This window comes from Oncorhynchus kisutch, linkage group LG9 (genome assembly GCF_002021735.2).
Source record: "Oncorhynchus kisutch isolate 150728-3 linkage group LG9, Okis_V2, whole genome shotgun sequence".
Taxonomy (NCBI): domain Eukaryota; kingdom Metazoa; phylum Chordata; class Actinopteri; order Salmoniformes; family Salmonidae; genus Oncorhynchus; species Oncorhynchus kisutch.
This window is the reverse complement of record NC_034182.2, coordinates 6,274,987-6,296,722: the sequence shown is the minus strand read 5'-3', so window position 1 is coordinate 6,296,722 and position 21,736 is coordinate 6,274,987. Positions and strand designations below refer to the sequence as shown.

At 41.5% G+C, this 21,736-nt stretch overlaps 2 protein-coding genes across 20 annotated transcripts in view; both read left to right on the top strand.

Moving 5' to 3' along the window:
* Positions 1–1,481: 1,481 nt before the first annotated feature.
* LOC109896378 (transcription factor Spi-C) lies at positions 1,482–7,181 on the top strand. 2 transcript variants are annotated; one of them, XM_031831674.1, is made up of 6 exons: positions 1,482–1,499; positions 5,066–5,190; positions 5,346–5,433; positions 5,636–5,739; positions 5,900–5,999; positions 6,213–7,181. In XM_031831674.1, exons 2-6 carry the CDS (start codon positions 5,188–5,190, stop codon positions 6,710–6,712), a joined length of 795 nt encoding a protein of 264 aa, XP_031687534.1. In that variant the 5' UTR covers positions 1,482–1,499; positions 5,066–5,187; the 3' UTR covers positions 6,713–7,181. The 2 variants fall into 2 exon arrangements, with proteins under 2 accessions (XP_031687534.1, XP_020346214.1); XM_020490625.2 differs by lacking the exon at positions 1,482–1,499 and having other exon boundaries at positions 4,922–5,190.
* Positions 7,182–15,817: 8,636 nt separating this feature from the next.
* LOC109896286 (myosin binding protein C1) overlaps positions 15,818–21,736 on the top strand; it is a 36,688-nt gene continuing 30,769 nt past the window's right edge. For 6 of the 18 annotated variants that reach the window (XM_031831671.1, XM_031831670.1, XM_031831668.1 and 3 more), the window contains exon 1: positions 15,836–16,126. In XM_031831671.1, the coding sequence (XP_031687531.1) occupies positions 16,105–16,126 (22 nt within the window). In that variant the 5' untranslated portion in view covers positions 15,836–16,104. Of the gene's footprint in view, positions 16,127–21,736 lie in introns of all 18 variants that reach the window. The other 12 variants (XM_031831665.1, XM_031831664.1, XM_031831663.1 and 9 more) reach the window with 6 other exon arrangements.

Genomic DNA, 21,736 nt, shown 5'->3' with positions numbered 1-21,736 from the left:
ACACACACACACACACACACACTAATTATGACTATAGTTGAGCCACTTCAAGGGGTATTGTATAATGGCTTGTTCTGTGTCACTGTGGGCAAACTCAGTGACTATGTTAGTTTTTGATCAAATGTATTAGTGGATATTAATCTGTATAGTGACTCAGCTGCAAATCAGCAAAGGGCCAAAGCTTATATAGCAGGTGTGGATATCTGGAGTTACAGTAACCACACAGCACTGCCCCCTGTTGCTCAGTTTTTGTAATACAGAACAACAACTACTATTTGTCTACAAACCCTAGAGATTGATTTCCTGTTCAACATGGCAGATCAATAAAGGTCTTCTGCAAGCTCTAAAGAATTGAATGCACTCAGATTGTGCTCTGTGCTCCAATATTTTCCTACATTGGCTGCTGTGGGGGAAATAGATTTGATAAGAAAAGGTCCCTTTGACATTTTTATTCCTTGTGAAACACACATTGGTTACTCAGCAAACATTCCCAACCTTAATTCTCGCTCTGTTATAAACAATTATAAATGTTAATGTTACTTTCTATGAAGTACATACATAAACCGTTTTTTTCTTTGAACTGAAGGATTGACTAAATTAGATGTATTATTATAATTTTCTGACATGGTGTGATGTCAGTCTTTACTACTTCCTAGTGGCCATGTGTGGAACAGTAAAAAATACAAAATAAATGTAAAAAATATGTGGAACAGTTTTTTCCTGTTGTGGATATATTTTATTTTATTTAACCTTTATTTAACTAGGCAGGATAAGTCAGGATATAATTATAAGTGACTCATATTCACAAGTCCATGCCCATGAATTCACTGGCTAAAACTTCAAATGGAAAAAGTATAAATTAAGTTATTCATTCTGTATTATTTCATTTGAAATTATATCTAAAACAATCTCAGAGATATACATCATATTTTTTTCTAAATAGTACTTGTGGTTACATTTTCTCTAACCACAAGTCAAAGGCTATCTAAACTGTTAACATTGACTGTCTCAAGCATGTATTCATACTCCGTTAATAGGAACCAGTGGCATCTACAATTACTTTGATATAGTGAGAAATTCTTGCAGAACAAAAATTAAACAAAATAACAAAAACAAAAGAAACTCAACATGCAACATCCACATCCATAACTCAGACCATAACATGATCTCACTGATATAGTTTTACAATGCTGTGGCCTCACAAACTTTATTCCACTGATCTAATCTGTGTCAGTGCCTTTGGTACTTCTTGATTTTCATTGAGTGACAGTAAATAAAGAAGTTGAATCGGTGTCGACCGTGTTGCGGTTACACTGCCCTTCCCTCATTGGTGTTGATATAAACAGACCTTTTCAATAGAGCCTGCAGAGAAGGGGAAGAAAAATGCTTCTTTGTTTGAAGAGATAAAGCAGCCCGCACGACTGCTTTATGGGTAAATGTAAACACCTTGGCACAGACACGCACTCATACACACCCACGCACGCACAGACCGCTCTCAGGTAAATATGTCAACCTCAATCTTCCTGCTATGGGTTAATTGTTATAACTATAGCTGTGATGTTGTCATCACAATCTATACAAATACATTTAGTAAATAGAAGGAGTCAAGAGGGCCTGCATTATTGGTTGCATGGTTGTTGTTTTTGATTTATAGTTGACTTTTGACAGAAGTTTGACCATGTTAATGTGTACAATGGAAAGAAAGCTAGAGGGGGAGAACGTTTAGGCACTGTGGTTTCTAGCGTTCGAGCAATACGAGTCACCTAGAGGAAACCCCACACAAGCACACGCACATCTATACACACGCACACACATGCACCCATCACACACACACAGTATGCAGTAAGTTCAAATGTATTTTCAATTCCAAAACTGTCTAGTTATATAAATGTATGGTCTAGTTCAGTGAGTGTAGACAGCGGTTTTACAGTATATGCCATAGTGTAGGCTAGGGACACGGATAGATCAAATCCGTGCATCTTTGTTGCACTGTGTCCATAATCTTTTAATCTATCCATGCAGGCAAGATATCCGCTGTATTCACACTCAGCGAACCTGAAAGGGGAACTTCGGGAGTCAGTCCGTTGATATTTAAAACGTGTCGGCAGCTTCTAATAAATGAACTTCTCAAAAATCCCTTGTTTATTTGGAGAGGGAGGAGTTGGGATTTGCGGACAAGACAAATACATATACTTGAACTATGAATCATTAACGATAGCTTTTATGACTCAGGTCAAAAATCTGACCCCTAATGCATAGGTCAGTTCCAGTTAAGCAACACATATCTATTTATTAAAATGTGTGATATCTGTACAACATATGGTTGCAACAGTGACCAGACGGTGTGGCTCACATTGATTTACTGAAATATTTCATAATCATCTCAAAAAGGTTACATTTATGTAATCGACTCACAGCAAGTTATACTTACGGTACTTGTGTATTGTATTTTTTTCATCATCACCTAGTTTGTTTAATACTTTGAAGTATCGAGTGTGAAAATGAAATCAACAAATGCTGTTTTAAAAATATAGAAACGGCGATGTGTACATTAGCAATCCCTAGTGGTTCAGAAGGTGCAATCAAGTTACACGAGGTTTTTTTAACAGGTGCAGATGATTCCATCATTAGAATTAGGGAAGTATGGTTTTTAATCATCTACTTTTCAGTCTCCTGCTGAAATCAACACTCATCATGCACACCTTATTGTGTTTGTCTTAGGCATACAGTAATATCCATTACAAGTCAGGATAAATCAGCAACATTGTATCAATTCTAAAACCAACAGATTGCTAATCTACTGAAATACAGATCAACTATTTACCAGACATGATGCAACACTTTTCACTACTTTCACTACTTCATTACACCATCTCCAGTGTGTCCATAATAACTTACTATCAAAAAATGCTAAATGGGCTAAAGGCTACATGGAGCTTATACTCAGGCTTTAGAATGGAAAACTAATAGGGTTTTTATCACTTGATGTCAACGACTGCAGTTTGGTTACAGATACAGTGCCTATAGAAAATCTACACCCCCTTGGATTTTCTTCACATTTTAATATATTAAAAAGTGGGACAAAAATGTATTTAATTGTACTTTTTTTGTCAATGATCTACACAACACAACATTTAAAAAAAAAGATGAATGAAAAAATGAAAATGAATGAAAACACTAATATAGCTTGATTAGATAAGTATTCACCCCCCTGAGTCAATACATGACACATCTGGATTGTGCAATATTCACCTATTATTCTTTTCAAAATTCTTCAAGCTCTGTCAAGGTATTGGGGATCATGGCTAGACAGCAATTTTAAAGTCTTGCCATAGGTTTTCAAGCAGATTTAAGTCAAAACATTTACTGTCTTCTTGGTAAACAACTTCAGTGTAGATTTGACTTTGCGTTGTTGGTTATTGTCCATCTGAAAGGTGAATTCATCTCCCAGTGTCTGGTGGAAAGCAGATGAAGCAGGTTTTCCTCTAGGATTTTGCCTGTGCTTAGCTCCATCCAGTTTATTTTCATCCTGAAAAACATCCCAGTTTTTGCTGATGTCAAGCATACCCATACCATGATGCAGACACCACCATGCTTGAAAATAAGGAGGCAGTTACTCAGTGATGTGTTGTGTTGGATTCCACCAAACATAAGGCTTTGCATTTAGGCTAAAAGTGTATTTTTTTAACTTTAGTGAATACAGGATGCATATTCTGTATATTTTTATTCTTCTTTTCACTCTGCTGTTTAGGTAATTATTCTGGAGTCACTACAATGTTTGTAAGGGTTGCGGAACTAGTGCCAGTGAAGTCAGACGCAGGAGAGCAGAAATAGGTAATAGCCGGAGCAGTTTAATTTAAAAAACCAACGGCAATAAAAAAAGAACCTACATGGGTACAAAACCCGACCCACACCAGTAACATAGTGCACAAGCACTTACATACAAACAATTCCACACAAGGACATGTGGGGAACAGAGGGTTAAATACACAACACTTAATGAGGGAAATGGAAACCAGGTGTGTAGGAAAACAAGACAAAACAAATGGAAAATGAAAAGTGGATCGACGATGGCTAGAAGACCAGTGACGCTGACCGCCGAACACCGCCCGAACAAGGAGAGGAAACGACTTCAGTGGAAGTCGTGAAAATGTTGTTCATCCTGTTTTCTCCCATCACAGCCATTGAACTCTGTAGCTGTTTTAAAAATCATCAATGGCCTCGTGGTGACATCCCTAAGCAGTTTCCTTCCTGTCCTGCTGCTCAGTTCAGAAGGACGACTGCATCTTTGATGTGTATGGGTGATTTAATACATCATCCACAACATAATTATTAACTTGACCATGCTTGGTCATTACATTTTTGATTTGTTATTGTTACCCAAAAATCAACCACTATTATTTCCCATAGAGTGAGCCCATGTAACTTATTATGTGATTTGTTAAGCCAAATTTGACATCTGAATTAATTTAGGCTTGCCTAAACAAAGGAGGTGAAAACATACGTTATATTTTAGTTATTACATTTGTATTAATTTGTAAAAATGTGTAGAATTTTCTTTTCACTTTGACATTGTGGAGTATTTTGCCTAGATCAATGACAACCCCACTTTGTAACGCATCAAAATGTGGGAAAAAAAGCTTAAGGGGGTGTAGACATTCTATAGGCTCTGTAAGTGTTAGCCACGTCAGACAATACACTTAAAACCCTGTAAAACAATATAATGGAAATTATATAGACATATCCCTCAGCAGTTCAAGGGTCTCAGATTTCAATTTACAGTAAAGTCTATATTTACTGAAGAGCATTTATGGTAAGATAATATGCATGTTTATAAATATCTACCCAAAAATGCTAATTAGAATGCTATTGAAGGATATTCCTGGATAAATGAAGTCATAAGAGAGGTTATTATTATTCATGTGATCTGATCTAGTAACAGTGTGAAAGAGTGATTGTGGGAGGTGTATCTGATCTGCTCTTCCAAAAAGAGAAGTATTGCCAACCACGAATTGACGTTGACACATTTAAATCGACCAATCTCTTTTCTGACACTTCGTTTTAGCCGAAAGGTGAATATTGCGGGCTTACACCACTATATATACACCTGCACAAGTACATCCATCTCACACAGACAGTGGTCAGACACTGCTTGCCTTGTCTGAAGTTCACGCTCAAACATACAAAATGGTGAGTCATGACAGATTGAAGATCAATTTAGTTTTTATTTTAAATACATTTCATGTTGTTCTAGAATAAGGCATTTATTCCTATTCATTCTGTAGCTTAACTTTTCTCCTAATTACGACATTGTAGTTGATTGCACGTAATTGATGTTTTCCTAGATCTCCCTGGATAATGACATCAACCAGCACTTCCAGGATGCAATTGATGTGATTCAACGGCACTCTGACGATCCGTATTGTGATACAGGTAAACTTACACTTCAACACTCATGCCAGAAAACCAGATTTAAATCTGAAAGCTAACAATCACCATCATTATTGTACAGACATTATTGTTTATACTTTCTTTGTATTGAGCATGCCTGAAAAATGATTCAATACATTTTAGTCTCATTGGTTCTGGCAGTGAAGACTGGATTGAATTACTATATTTTTCTCCCTCTACTTAGAGTATAAGTACTTTGAGCCTCCAACGCGATCAGGCATAATGTGCTGCTACCCCATCACCCACCCTTCTGATGTGCCAGGTCCATATGACTGGAATGAGCAGACGGTGAGTGTACAGAACAAGTGGTTGTATTTGACCAGTATAGTACTATTGACTGACTTCTCCAAGTTTGCACAACTGTGATGTAAGGTTACAGTACATGTATGTGTCATGTCTCATGTGGTTGTGACTGACCTGACCCGTTTGTCTCTCCTCGTCCTGCCAGTCATGGCCTCATGTTGTTCCTTACGACTCACTGGGTCCATCTGTAACTGTGGAGTACCCCCAGTTCTACTCCATTGCACCGCCACCGAGGAGCGGCAAAGGTAAGCAGTGTTTGGCCACAAGTGATGAGTAATGACAATGTCTGTATGAGATGTGAGAGAGTACAACTACATACGCTAGAATTGAACATGTTTCTAATACTTTAGTATTCTATTGCTTCAGATTTTTGATTGCCAAGTATCAAATTGACATCATTACAACTGAATCTCTGCCTGTTTATGATTTCATCATAGTCAACCTTTTGATCTCATCAGGTCGCAAGAAGCTGCGTCTTTATGAGTACCTGCATGAGGCTCTGGGCGATCCCAACATGGCTGACTCCATCCAGTGGACGGACCGTGGCAGCAGCACCTTCCACTTCATTTCCAAGAACAAAGAGAAGTTGGCCGAGTGCTGGGGCAAGCGCAAGGGCAACCGCAAGACCATGACCTATCAGAAGATGGCACGGGCGCTGCGCAACTACAGCCGAACGGGCGAGATCGTAAAGGTGCGCCGCAAACTCACCTACCAGTTCAACCCGTCGATCATCCAGAGGCTTGGGGGCATCAGTCACGTCATTCCCCCTGCCGGGCACCCCGAGGCTGGCCACCCTGGGCGGGAGGTGCTCCTCCACCAGCAGCATGCCCCAGCTGAACAGGCTTACTATGGCTCTGCTGCTGCACCTGACTGGCACAGCTGGTATGAACATTACTCCCTCCAGGGAGACTGTGATCTTGCCACAAGTTTCACTTCATCCACAGTCACCAAGGTATGAACTCAGGTAATGTCACTGTGGGAAAATAACAGAGGTTAAAAGCTGCTTTAGCTAGCTGTCAATTCATACTGCTACTCCTGCATACTTCTGAGGGGGCCTACAACTGGGCCTTGTTATGCAGCCATTGTGTTATGGGGGTCAGGAAACGTAACAGTCATGGTAAAGAACATTTCAAAATGTTTACTCTCCGTTAAGTCAGCACCTTTTGCCATTTAAATTTTTTTAATGACCATTGATCAGGTATTGTGGATCATTGAATATGTAAATAATGAAAATATATTCACTTTTTTTTTTTACCTATGAGAACTGTGAACCAGTTATAAGCCTTCGGTGTGGGTACTGTACATGTAAAGGGAAAGAATTACAATGTTGGTTTCAAATACGAACATGTATTACTGCATGTCATTTTGTAAATAATGAATTGAAATCCATTGATGTATTTTAATAAATAACTTTTGTATAATTTGTATTTGTACTGTGTATACGGTTTTATTTTAGGCAATGAATTATTCAACACTGCATCAACACTGACTTCAACACTGACTTCATAACTGACTTCATAACCGAGCCATTCTTGCTTACCTAACAATGGTGAAAATGTCATGAGTTCCAACAAGTGTCCCATCCTTGTTGTGTCCGAGGAAAAAAAGAGGGGGGAAAAAATAGAAAACCATGAACTTTGTTGAATGAGCCAAATATGTCTGCTTGTGCAACGGCAATAACAACACTGTCTACCCCTCACTCACAATTCCCCATCAATCCACACTCTGTAAGACATGAACACAAGGTGTATCGCTATCCCAAAAGGCAAACCATTGTGATAAGTGCTGTTTTCCTGTCAAGAGAGCCCATGGCTGCTCTTATCTTGCCCAGCGGTGAGGATGTGGTCTGTCCTGGGAGACAGTGCTTCTCTGGTGGTGGGCTTTGTGGGGTGGTGGTCATTGTTCCTGTGGTGAAAGTTTATTACGGTAGCCTAGTTGTGGTGAGTAGTGCAGGCCAGGCGATAAGCAAGGCAGCCCCAACTGGCTGTCATGTTGCGGAGGCATAATAAAAGCCTGGGTGTCACACAGTTCCTTCATGCATTTCATCTAACACACAACTCTGTGAAAAACCTGGGATCAGGACCTGTGACTGCAGCAGTCTACGTGCATCCGACAACGATGGTAAATATGAGACCGTTATAAGCTTAAGGATAACTGCACAGTGATGTATATTGACGTCACACTTTCAAACTGAACTGTATGTGTGAGTCTGCTGTACAATTTGAATCGGTTATCTTTATCAGAATTCTTTCGAAGATAACCAGACAGATCTGGAGGTGATTTTGGACTTTCTGGAGGAACACTACAGACAGGGCACTGGAGATGGCGGAGAAAAAGGTTGTTCTCTATTAGCGTTATGAATCATACAAATAAATGGATTATTGTATATTTTTAATGCCACCTCTTGTTCCACACTATTGCAGTGGGAGGTGTCTGTGCTTTGCCTACACCAGTGACAATGGAAGGAAACTCTGGTGAAACTTGTTTTGATCACTGGTGCCATGAGGAAGAGGTATGCATTCAATTATATATATATATATTTTATTGATTTATTTGACCTTTATTTAACTAGGCAAGTCAGTTAGGGACAAATTATTACTTTCAATGACGGCCTAGGTACAGTGGGTTAACTACCTTGTTCAGGGGCAGAACGACAGATATAAGCCTCCCCATGATGCTTAGGTCAGCATGTCATAGACAGCACTTTGATCTGTGAAAGATACACAGTATAGGGCTATAGTTTATTGGGTGATGTTCTGCTTGTCTCAGTCATTCAACTCAGTTGGTTAAAAAAAAAAAAAATGTTTTTCAGGCTATGCAATCACACGGTGGCTACACAACAACACTACTGGACCAAAACACCACTACAACGTCTGAGAAAGGGACAGACCACACTTTGCCACATGCTATGCCAGCAAGACCAGCACCTACACACCACATTGGACCTTGTGAAAGAGGCAAGTTCCCTTTTTGTGGTTAGTAGATACTGCCACTGGAACTCATTCTGCCCTGAGGGACCAATGCCTAAAGAGACCTGCCTTTAACTGTAAAGGACAATGGTCCCATACTCCGCTTATCTCTGTATGTTTTACATACATATCAAATGAGCTAAATGTTTACAACTTTACCACTGAACACCATCACAGCTGGTCATCTCACAAAGGGATTTTTATCATCAATTATGACGGGATATTGTTAACCGCTCCATCATTGTTACTGTGGTTACAGGTAGAAAGGTGCGTCTGTTTCACTTCTTGTTTGAGATGCTGGAGAACCTTGGCATGGCCCACTGTGTTTCCTGGGTGCCAGCGGCAGCAGACGGAGTGTTCCGCTTCTCTTCCCGGAACAAGGAACAGGTAGCAGCACTCTGGGGGCAGAGGAAAGGCAACAGGAGGCCCATGACCTACCAGAAGATGTCCAGGGCCCTGAGGAACTACGCCCGGTCTGGAGAGATCTTCAAGGTGAAGATGAAACTGACCTATCAGTTCAGCAGAGCGACATTGAGTGCCTTGAGGAAGTGCCATCAGGGAAAACTGTAATGGACACATTTTCACATGAAAAACTGTAATCTATTGTAAATATCAATCATCAATTCGATCATCATCAAATCAATCATCAATAATTTGAAGACTGACTTGATTTAGTCTGTAGATTTGTGTCAGTAGCTAGGCCTGCTGTGTGATATTTTACACAGACAGAGGTATATGACTGGCATGTAGTGTAGGCTTCTGCTATAGGATACTAAACTGACTGTACAAAACATTAAGGACACCTGCTCTATCCATGACCGGCTGACCAGTTGAATTCAGGTGAAAGCTATGATCCCTTATTGGTGTCACTTGTTAAATCCACTTCAATCAGTATATATGAAGGGGAGGAGACAGGTTAAAGAATACTTTTTAAGTTGATTTAACAGGTTACACCAATAAGGGATCATAGCTTTCACCTGGATTCAACTGGTCAGTCTGTCATAGATAGAGCATGTGTCCTTAATGTTTTGTGTAGTATCCTATAGCAAAAGCCTACACTACATGCCAGTCATATACAGTTGAAGTCGGAAGTTTACATACACCTTAGCCAAATACATTTAAACTCAGTTTTTCACAATTCCCAACATTCAATCCTAGTAATAATTCCCTGTCTTAGGTCAGATAGGATCACCACTTTATTTTAAGAATGTGAAATGTCAGAATAATAGTAGAGATAATTATTTCTTTCAGCTTTTATTTCTTTCATCACATTCACAGTGGGTCAGAAGTTTACATCCACTCAATTAGTATTTGGTAGCATTGCCTTTAAATTGTTTAACTTGGGTCAAACGTTTTGGGTAGCCTTCCACAAGCTTCACACAATAAATTGGGTGAATTTTGGCCCATTCCTCCTGACAGAGCTGGTGTAACTGACTAAGGTTTGTAGGCCTCCTTGCTCGCACATGCTTTTTCAGTTCTGCCCACAGATTTTCTATAGGATTGAGGTTAGGGCTTTGTAATGGCCATTCCAATACCTTGACTTTGTTGTCCTTAAGCCATTTTGCTACAATTTTGGAAGTATGCTTGGGGTCATTGTCCATTTGGAAGACCCATTTCCAACCAAGCTTTAACACTGATGTTGCTTCAATATATCCACATAATTTCCCTCCCTCATGATGCCATCTATTTTGTGAAGTGCACCAGTCCCTCCTGCAGCAAAGCACCCGCACAACATGATGCTGCCATCCCCGTGCTTCATGTTTGGGGTGGTGTTCTTTGGCTTGCAAGCTTTCCCTTTTTCCTCCAAACATAACGATGGTTATTATGGCCAAACAGTTATATTTTTGTTTCATCAGACTAGAGGACATTTCTCCACAAAGTATGATCTTTGTCCCCATGAGCAGTTGCAAACCGTAGTCTGGCTTGCTGAGAGGCCTTTCAGGTTTGTTGATATAGGACTCGTTTTTACTGTGGATACACATACTTTTGTACCTGTTTCCTCCAGCATCTTCACAAGGTCCTTTGCTGTTGTTTTGGGATTGATTTGCACTTTTCGTACACCAAAGTACGTTCATCTCTAGGAGACAGAATGCGTCTCCTTCCTGAGTGGTATGACGGCTGCGTGGTCCCATGGTGTTTATACTTGCGTACTATTGTTTGTACAGATGAACGTGGTACCTTCAGGCATTTGGAAATTGTTCCCAAGGATGAACAAGACTTGTGGAGGTCTACAATTTTTTTCTGAGGTCTTGGCTGATTTCTTTTGATTTTCTTATGATGTCAAGCAAAGAGGCACTGATATTGAAGGTAGGCCTTGAAATGCATCCACAGGTACACCTCCAATTGACTCAAATAGTGTCCAATAGTCTATCAGAAGCTTATAAAGCCATGACATCATTTTCTGGAATTTTCAAAGCTGTTTAAAGGCACAGTCAACTTAGTGTATGTAATCTTCTGACACACTGGAATTGTGATACAGTAAATTATAAGTGAAATAATCTGTCTGTAAACAATTGTTGGAAAAATTACTTGTGTCATGCACAAAGTAGATGTACTAACCGACTTGTCAAAACTATAGTTTGTTAACAAGAAATTTGTGGAGAGGTTGAAAAACGATGTGTATGTAAACTTCTGACTGTACCTGTAAAATCTCAAACAGCAGGCATAGCTACTGTTAAAAATCTATAGCCTAAATCAATTATTCTTTTATATAATCAGTGTACATTTGGGCAATATTGTCAAAGGGGGTGTAGTATATGGCTAATATACCACGGCTAAGGGCTGTATCCAGGGTTGGATCTTGCCTAAGAACAGCCCTTAGCCGTGGTATATTGGCTATATACCACAAATCCCCCGAGGTGCCTTATTGCTATTATAAACTGGTTACCAATGTAATTAGAAGAGTAAAAATAAATATTTTGTCATACCCTTGGTATAAGGTTTGTTGTTATAAAGTGGGTAGTTCGAGCCCTGAATGCTGACTGGCTAAAAGGCTTGGTATTTCAGACCATATACCATGGGTATGACAAAACATGTATTTTTAATGCTCCAATTACGTTGGTAGCCAGTTTATAATAGCAATAAGGCACCTCGGGGATTTGTGATATATGGCCAATATACCATGGCTAAGGGCAGTGTCCTAGCACTCCACCTTGAGTCGCCTAAGAACAGCCCTTAGCCGTGGTTTATTGGCCATATAGAGTACAACACCCCCCAGGCATTATTGCATAAATATACCACAGCTTTGAGCCAATCAGCATTAAGGGCTCGAACCACCCCAGTTTATAATATATATTTTATCATATTTATGTTTCATAATGTTTACTTATGTTTCTTTCTTGTTAAATGTTAATAAAGTCTAATAACAATAATGAAAAATAATGTAATTGTAACAAATACCCAGATCACGTGACCATGTCGGGGGACTGGTCTGGTATTGATGCATTTTCAATTAATGTAATTACATTATCCATTCAGTTTTTCAACTAAATGTAATTATATCTCGATATTTGCATGATGGGAACTAAATACACCGCAGGAAAAATCTGAGGCCGCTGTGGAGCGCGTGCATAATTGTTCATTTTACCTGCCCAGCTGTTGACACCACTGAGGTGTCATAAGAACGGTTGACACGATCGAGAGATGCCATGTTTCCACCTTATAAACGTTTCTTTTAAAAAGTATGTAGGCCTATTTCTTATACATAAAAAAACAGTTGAGACAACGCCACAGAGTGCCTAGGTGAGTTCGGGCTACTGCATTTTCTTTGATAGGCCAATATTTTGTTCAAGGGAATTTTCCGTTTTAGTTGTTCGTGAAGAGTCAGTGTATTCATTCCGCCAGTTGCAAAACGAGTTTCTATTGAACAAATTCAGGTATGTCCCTCCCGGTTTCGTTCCGTTTGCTTCCGTTTAAGAAACGTTTTGAAAGAGAATCAGCGTAATTAATATGCCCCTACAGGAAGCGTATAAAGTTATCGAGCCAACTGACTGAATAAAAATATTTAGGTTGGCTGTTAGCCGAATTGCTACAGATGTGTTCTATTAGGCCTACAACGGTTGGCTGTTCCTAGGTGTCATTTTACTATACTACCTATACAATAGCCATAAACAGTGCCAAATACTGTTGGTTCGAGGGGCCCATATTGCAGGAAAATATTTCAAGGCTATACATAAATATTAGGATATAATTTAGGCAATAGACCTATTATGTTACTACAGTAGGCATAGTAAAGCTTCTTCTTTTTTTGTCATTCAAGCTCCATATTTTTTGGCACATGAACTGGAGAGCTGGAGGGTTCTGGAAATTTTCGTCAACCAGTCCAGAGAGGTTCATATGCCTCTGCTCTCAGGAATGCCTCTTGGGCCCAGTATTTCCAAAGTTATCCATCTGAATTTCGCCTACCGGCTAGGATTAAATGTATACAAATAGAATGGATGAATCATTGACTTGAATGGGGACCCCTGTTCTTTTCATTACATTTCTTTGCATTTGATCCTATCCGATAGCCAAAATCCGGAGAGATAACCTTTAAAAAACTGGACCCTGAAGTCAGAGAGACATTTGATCAGAGCATGGGGAGTTCCATCACCATAAGGAGGTAGGAGTGAGTCTATTTACAGTCTACTTTCCATGCTACCCTCAACGTTTAAAATGGGCCATTCTCCTATGGGAACAGAATTATGCAGTAATGAGCGTCACTGTAATAGCAGTCTCTTGGCTGGGTGTGATACTTTGCCTGGTCTGTGTGATCTCTCCTTTTGTGTGAGGTTAACAATTTCATGTAATCATTGACTAGAGTATGTCTACATACTGCATGTGTACATGCCAGGAAGCATGTCATGTGTATGTGTTGGTGTTAGTTTCATCATGTGTTTAATGGGTAGAAAGGTAAGAGCTGTTATGTTCTTGTGTGACCAGCAGGGGTCAGTGTAGCTCCTCGGAGGGGCACTGTTTCCCCCTGGTTGTCCCTATCAGCTCTCAAGGGTGACCTCATGGCTAAATCTCCCCTGGGATGCCAACTCCTGCCCAGACCAGGCAATTCCAAATGGTTTTGTGTTCTCTTTGTAGCAGACCCACATGATACTGCCCTAAGCCTTGCATTTACAACTGGAGCCCACTCTGAGTTATAAATGGGGTACAGAGCATGTGTGTGTCTGTTACCAAGAAAGGCCACATACTTCAAAACTATCTGTGAAGGCAGTCACCTAACACTAGGCCTAAGTAAGGACATGTTTTTTTCTTCATGAAATCTGTCTGGTGTGAATCATTAAAGTCTTCCACGTCATTAGGAGACAATGTGCATAGTAGGTGTGCAGTATCATATGTAGAGATTCAACAAATTAGTTGCAGGGTTTCTTTATGAAGGGTTTTACTGTCCCATTTCAATAGGATAGCCTGAAAGGCTGCAGACAGAGATGTTGTTTCAGATACAATAAACAGTCTTCTGTGGTCTTTTGTGTTCAATGGACAGGGGCAGCACTGCGCTGATATTGGCCACATCTGGGTATGTTGTTGATACAGTGAATGATAGCACAAGATGCAGTGGAACAGTTTTCAGGAACAACTGAAGTGTTGGGGAAATGGGATCCTGGTGTTGAGTGGTTATGTTATGTTAAGTCTCAGCAGGAGCCTGGGACTGCTCACAATAAGAAGCCCTCATTGTGTGTTTTATAAAAGCACCAAGATGACCTCTCCTTTTAAGTCCCAACAGCTTTAAGCCTTGTTGGCCGAATCGTCACAGCCTCACTAGAGACCACTGCCTGATTTATCACTCACCCGATGTGCTAAAAGGTTAATTAGCCTCCTAGCAACCGCACCAATCTCAAAATTCTCTTATCAAACCCCCTTTCCATGTCCGACATGTCAAATGTCAAGGTTCATGACAGCTTTCTAAGTATAGGCCATATAACCACCGCCAGGGCAGCTCTCCAGTATTTATTGGCCCTGCAGGCAGGCCTACTTACTTGGACAGCATCCCTCGAGGATTACACAGATCTCTGACACTTGGCATAACGTCTATATAAGCTAGTCTTCTCAATCTTTTTATGTGCAGCGAACCCACAAAGTCACTCAAATAGCTCTTGGTATAGGCCTAACGAATGTGACTGAATCATCAGGAACTATCAGATTAATCTCACGCCTGAAATGTCTCATTGGCTTTTATTCCCTATTTACCACTCTTCATAACGGACCAGTCTCCTCCCTCATTGCCTTATTTTGGGTTGCAAAATTCCTAGAACGTTCAATAAATTCCCAGTTTTTCCAGAAATCCTGGTTGGAGGATTCCAAATGTCCTGCTTATTACCGCCTGACTCTGGGAATCCTCCAACCGGGATTCCGGGAAAACCAGGGAATTTATTGAAAGTTCCAGAAATTTTGCAACCCTGCGATGTTTTGCCCCACCCACACAATGTCCATCTCATTCAGGGTTGATAGCCTGGGCAATGGTGGCATCCAGTTCACAGAACACTAAATAAATCCACAAAATGTTGTACTCCCAAAGTGCTGTTTATTTTGATACTGTATAGGCAATGGATGGTCCAAGAGCCTCTGTCTGCCTTCTATATATTACAATAATGAATTAAGCCACAGTTGAAATGTTCTGTCCCAATTCTGTTTTTTGAATGTGCATACATGTATTACTCCTAAAAGTGTATCTATTTCACAAACAGTGTGTTATCTGTTCTGGTTTTGATATGCTATTTTAGAGTTTTAGGATAGTAGCGTATATACCCGTATCAGACCTGTACAGAAAGACATTCGATGCCACACAGCCCTGAGGGGCCAGTGTGAAATTCAAAGTAAACTGGCGGCTGGCCAGTTATGTACGTCATAGTGCTAACCTCAGCATCCTTTCATCTGACAACCTTCAGGAAGTCATCAGAAACCAATCATTTGGATCCACCACTGTTTGGATGAGGAATCAGAGCCTTTAGAATAAGAACCACACCTCTGCCAGAGTCTCCCCAACCAGCACCACACCGAATCCCTGGGAGAGCAGCCTATAGAGCTGGCATAGAGGCCAGTGAAGACAGTGATGCTGGGGGCAGGATGGAGCTGTACTGTCAGCTAGAGAGAGGAGGGGACTGCTGCCCTGCTATATAAAGACATGAAGCCCATCTCCTAGATGTCACAGTGCCGCCTCTCCCCCATTGAGATTCCCATACTGTCCCACACTGTGCCCTCCTCATCTCTTCCAATCACTCTGGTCTGTGGGTCCCAGAGAATTTCCCAGGTGGTCGCCCATCTTTATCTCTCTCCCTCTGGACTGAGGGCTCCCACGCTCCACCTGGCCTCCCATACAATTACGCTGATCTGAAGGCACCTACCGGCCTGCAGCTTTTCATTCGTTGACGCTTTTCTTGGGACCCGGCTCAAGATGCCAGAGCCCACAAAAAAAGGTAGGAGCGCCCCTGTTCTCCTCACTGAGTGTACAGAAAGGGTTTCAGCAAACTGTACTGTACAACCTGTCCTGAAGCAACGATTTGTTAGAATTTCAGACTGCATCTAGGATCCTGCTTGTTTAATGTATGAACAACAGCTGATAATGCATATGTTATTTTACTTTCATGTTGTAATAATTAGTTGATTTTCTCTACTGGCATATAATATGAGGAAAAGTTCCATTAACCCTTAATTCCTTTTTCTTGTTGTGTAAATATTAGGCTAACCAAAATATTATTATTTTGGTGTTTGTTTTGTTCATTTGTTGGCATTGAGTAGTCATTTAGCATTAGACAAAATAAGTTCTCTAAACTATACTTTGAGAGTTCCCAGGAATTTGCTCACGGTAATTGAGCGACAGCAGTATTGGCGACACCAGTATTGTATTTCTGCTTGGATGTTTCTACCTCACCTGTGGAGATGGAGATTCGGGAGGTTTATTTAAAAAAACTGTTGTTGTTGCTGCTGTTAGCATGATGTACAGTGGTCTCATGGTGATAAGGAGCCCCCTGGAGGGAGACGTGATGAGCACTGGTGGAGGAATGTTAATGATCCCTGGTGCTTTGCGCTGGGCTGAGCTGGACACCAGCGAAGAAGACCCCTGAGCGGTGATGCAATCTGGATGGACTCTTGGGATCGTGTTGGAATGAAGATGCCTTCCGGGTGATGGATACATTCTATCCTCGGTCTTGCTGATGACTGATGAATCGATGGCAGGGTGGATGACATGTTATTGTGCAGCAGAAGCCAAACAAGATTCCTCAAACCCATCCCCCATATTCAACTCCATATTCATCTCCCTCCTCCTTTCTATGGCAGAGCCCTGAATAGCATATCGCTGCTAGTCTGCATCGACTTAATCACTCTGTGTCTGTCTTGTTTGTAATTCTGCTATTCTAGTACTTCCTCCCTCTCCATTAGTTCAGCTATTTGGGGATTTTGCTCAATAGTAAGACATTCCCATGTACAGGAACAGAACAGTATATTCATCAATAGAACACCACCACAACGGAGTGAATAACAAGTTTTCTTCTAAACCGTTCATCTTCTGGTGGACCGTAACTTTATCTGCAGCAGTACTCGCACATCAGGAATGGCACACCCCCTCTTCTCTCCACACATACATCCAGACCACTCTGCCGGTGTATTCTCTCCCCTGCAGGACCATGGGGTTTATAGGCTAGAGTGGGAGGGCTTTGCATTCATGGGAATGATTCAATAAATATGTTGGCAATACATTTTGGGACTAGACCAGGTATGCAGCAACCGGTCCAATCCACTTTTTGTCATCTTTAAAAAGTCAGCTGTGAGCACAAAAACACTTTACTGGCCTCATTCGGGTTTCAGTACCAGTTTGTTTGCCCGTGTTGCTTTGATAGGGCTCTCAATAAATAAATGTCAACATCTCAATGTAGTGTAGGAGAGGCTGGGTGAGCTAGAAGTTTAACATCTACAACGTCGCTTTGGGGTGAGGCACCATGACACTGTTGGACAGCTTAGCTTCCTCTTGTACACATAACACACAGCACTACTATAAAGTGGGTTTTATTAGTACAGGAGAGATGCCTCCAGAAAGTTCATCCAGCATAATAAACATTCATCGTCCCGTTGGAGACAAACACACAGGGAAAGGGGAGGCAGTTGCATGCCAGTCCACACACAACCGTCTTCCATAAATAGCTGCTCTGTTGCAGAAGACTAGATAAATGACTGTGAAAAAAAGTATTGTTGTTATAAATTACTCTGAACAGCTGAAGAGGAGGAGGCTGCTGGATGTGGTGTTGGTTTAGACTGCAGACCCAAGTCTTTAAAAAGCAGGATGAGAGATGACAGACTGACTGGACTGACTGGCTGGCTGGCTGAGTGGCCCTTGGAGCTCTTGGGACCTGGATTCCTTGGTCCCTGAAATAGTTCATAATGAGCAGACTTTTAATCCTCTCTCGGTCTCTGTCTCTCGCTCTCTCTCTCTTGTGCTCTCACTCCCTCACTCTCCCTCACCACACGCCATTGTCACACCATCATTTTAGATGATGATTCACTCAGGGCACTATGGAGTCAGACGTACGGTCATTAAAACTCAAATGACCAGCATCATCCACTACACCCACTGTGCCCGCTCTCAGCAAAAGTTTTGGGTTTCAGTGAGAAGAAAGCCCACATCCTCACCTCTGTATATTTACAACCACTCCGCCCCCATCACTCTCCCTGCTCTGTTACCTCAGACAGCAGGTCGTCGCTTTCCGAATTCCACTCCACATAAATCAAGCCTTTAGGTAAACAACACAGGGAGACCCTGTTGGCTGCTAATCACAAAACCACAGCCCCACATCCACACTGAGGTCGTCGGCAGTTCCTTTTTGTGGCCTTTTCACTTCTAGCAGCACTCATTCTCAGCGCTCCTAGGAATCAAGAGTTTGTCATTCTGCAACGAACGAACACTATCCCTTATGTGGACCGCCGGTCCGACTGACACACAATAGTCACAAAGAAGGGGTGTTGATTAAAGGTGTGCATTCAAAAGTTCTGGTGTCTATATTAAGAAGAGACGGCAGCTTGGCTCTCTTTGGGATCACCAGTAGCCCATCTGTCTGCACAGCAGCAAGGGCGACAGCTGAACATACCTGCAGCGTGATCAGCTGCACTGGGGAGTTCACTGAGGTGAAACAAAACCTTTCTCTGCACTCATGATCTCCACGAGGAGACAAAGAATGCCTCCCTGTAGTGCACTTTGATGTGTGTGTTTGTGAGACCCTATAGGATTCTGATGTGATGAGCCAACACCAAGTTTTTGGTGAGGTGTGTCAATGTCTAAATCTGAACTGGAGTGTCCGGTGGGAATCACAAAGGAGTGGCTAGACAACGGGGTTTTTGGCTGTGTTGCAGACTGGAGAGTAGAGTGGTTGGGAAGTCATTATGGATCTAATTGTGTATGGACTTTGGATTACAGTATGTACAGTATTACTGTAATTAAGCACACAGGGATTTAGGAATGAGAGATGGATGGGAGTTACTGTATATTAAAAAGACAGAGGAAATTGTCAAAGGCAATAGATGTGAAGAGGGAGGGGAGAGGACAGAGAACTCACAATGGGGCATGGCAGACAGTCTTACAGAGAGAGAGAGACAGGAATGGCACTGTAATGCACAGTATTTCTCCAGATCATTAACAAAGGACCCGTCGTGCCTGGCACAGTGCAGCGTGGCAAGGCTGGCAACCCTGCAGAATTCACAGGCTGTTGTGCCAGGCCTACTGCTCATCGCTGAGTGCCACTCTGTGGAAATGGACAGGCTAGCAACAGAGCTATGGAAGTACACTGTCATCACCTTCCAAAAATTCCCCCTACACCCCCTCTCTTTTTCCTCTCCTTCCCTTACTCAGTCAGTCAGCGTCCGTGTCCAAAATCTGGCTTGCCTACTACTTACTTAAACTGCGTTCTGTGTACTAATCGTACTACATACTATTTAGCACACACTGTTTAGTAAAAAGTATGCAGTATGCCACGGCCGAAATGTACTACTTTTGGTCCATTCAAGACAACTGGGAATACGGAAACAAAACAAGGTCAGACTGGGAAAAATCAGAACGTCGGTGATCTTCAGAGCAGAGAAGTCAAAGCTCAAAGTTGATGCCTTTCTGACTTGTAATTCCGAGTGGGATGACCGTTCAAAAATTATTTTCCCAATCGTAGCAGTTTCTTTCCCCCCATGTTCCCCGCTGTCTTGAAAGCACCGTCAGTTACATCTTCATATGAACCGGAAATTATCCTCTGTAGACCCACCCAGTGACCTTTCCGTGTTGTTGTTTTGGGTTTACATTAGCTAAAAAGTTAGCATTTGGAACAATGTATTTGGAGTAAATTTAGGTGTATCGTAGGCCTATGCATGTATTAATGGAAGAGTCACCTGAAGCTTGAAAGTAATGACAGATGCAGTAGAGGAATGCAGTACTGAGGCAGATGGCTCGTAATGAGGATGACTGGCTACTACTCAGGTGGTGAGATTTCTGGAACCCAGAGCTGCTGAGGCATCACTCAAGTGGGTGCTATACATTGTGAAGGAAGTCCAGTAGCTACCCGACTCCCAGAGCAGCCCACAACAAGATCGTCATCAGACTCCATCTTCATCAACCATGTCCCTGACCACCTTCCTCTGATCAAGCCATGAACTGTCCCTCCACCTTTGGAGGATACATGCACTCAGACTTGGTTGACCTAGCGAACTAAAGCTAGGCTACTCATGATCTATTGCTTCTTTGTTTTTTACTTTTGATGCACTTTGAGATTATGAAAGCGCTATTGAAATGTAATAAATTATTATACAAAAGATGGTTTATTTAGTTTAGTAGAGCAAAAAGCTCTGATGAAGGCCAAGAGGCTGACAAGCTTCAATAAAAAAAGTGCTACTAGCGAGAGCAGTGTGCAGGTTTATTTTTTCATCATAAACAACAGTGATACTAGTGAGAGCAGTGTGCAGGTTTCTCTTTTCATAATAAACAACAGTGATACTAGCGAGAGCAGTGTGCGGGTTTCCCTTATCTTTCAACTTATCAATTGTTACCATGCACCTGGAACTTAACTCCTGAAAAATATGGAAAAGTATAGCTTTCAGCATCAAACATATTACATGTCAAAGCCTGTAAAAGGTATTATGCCAATTGCAGTATATTTCTCTGGAATACTTGCACTTTTCTGAAATGTATATCGTCACACTTACAGAACATCAATGTGCCGGTGAAGCATAGGAAATAGATGTGTTGTTGCGGACACGGCATTCGGGTATTTAGACACGGCCACTCTCATTTTTCCTTTTGTCAATGACTAAGACTCCATCATTCTAAAATCATCCTATCTACTTTATGTGTGATGCCAGTACCCCCCCCCCCCCCAAATGCCTGTGTTTTCTTGTACTGTATGCAAATGTGAGTGGTATAAGCGTGGTTATCAGGCTCAAGATATACATCTGTTATTATTGATGCCAAAGTCCCTGTGGATTGATATCGGTCTTGGGGTAAGTGCTCTTCTTGTAGCCTCTATCTGTCACTGTCTGCTGGGGTCTCCATGTCTGTGTTTGCCTGTTACTGTGTAATCCATCCTCAGTCTACCAGGCTAATGTGACGATTGGGTGGAATCCCCTTTCCTCCAGTCTGCATATTGACACATGACATGAGAATGGAACTCTGTGAAACTTGCATTGACTTTCAATAGGAAGAGGAAAGAGGAAGAACCACTGTGTTGCGCAAAAGTGGAGATTTTCAATCTAACCTTCTGGTAAGGACCAGACGAGAACACACGTGACTCTGTTTCACTAGCCCATTAATAACACACAAGGTAAACGTTCAAACCCGATAGGCTAGGGCGTACCAAGGGATGTATAGAGACGTTGATCCACTGAGGCCTAGCTTTAGGTCCCTTTAATAGGTTTAGATTGTAGTGTTCAAATAGGTGCCATAAACCCGCTGTGCAGGTTTGCTCAGTCCAGACAGTGCAGAGTTCAAACAACGTGTGTCAATTGGTACCTTTTATAATCAGTTACTACTATAGTGTCCAGACACAAGGTGCTGTGCACCC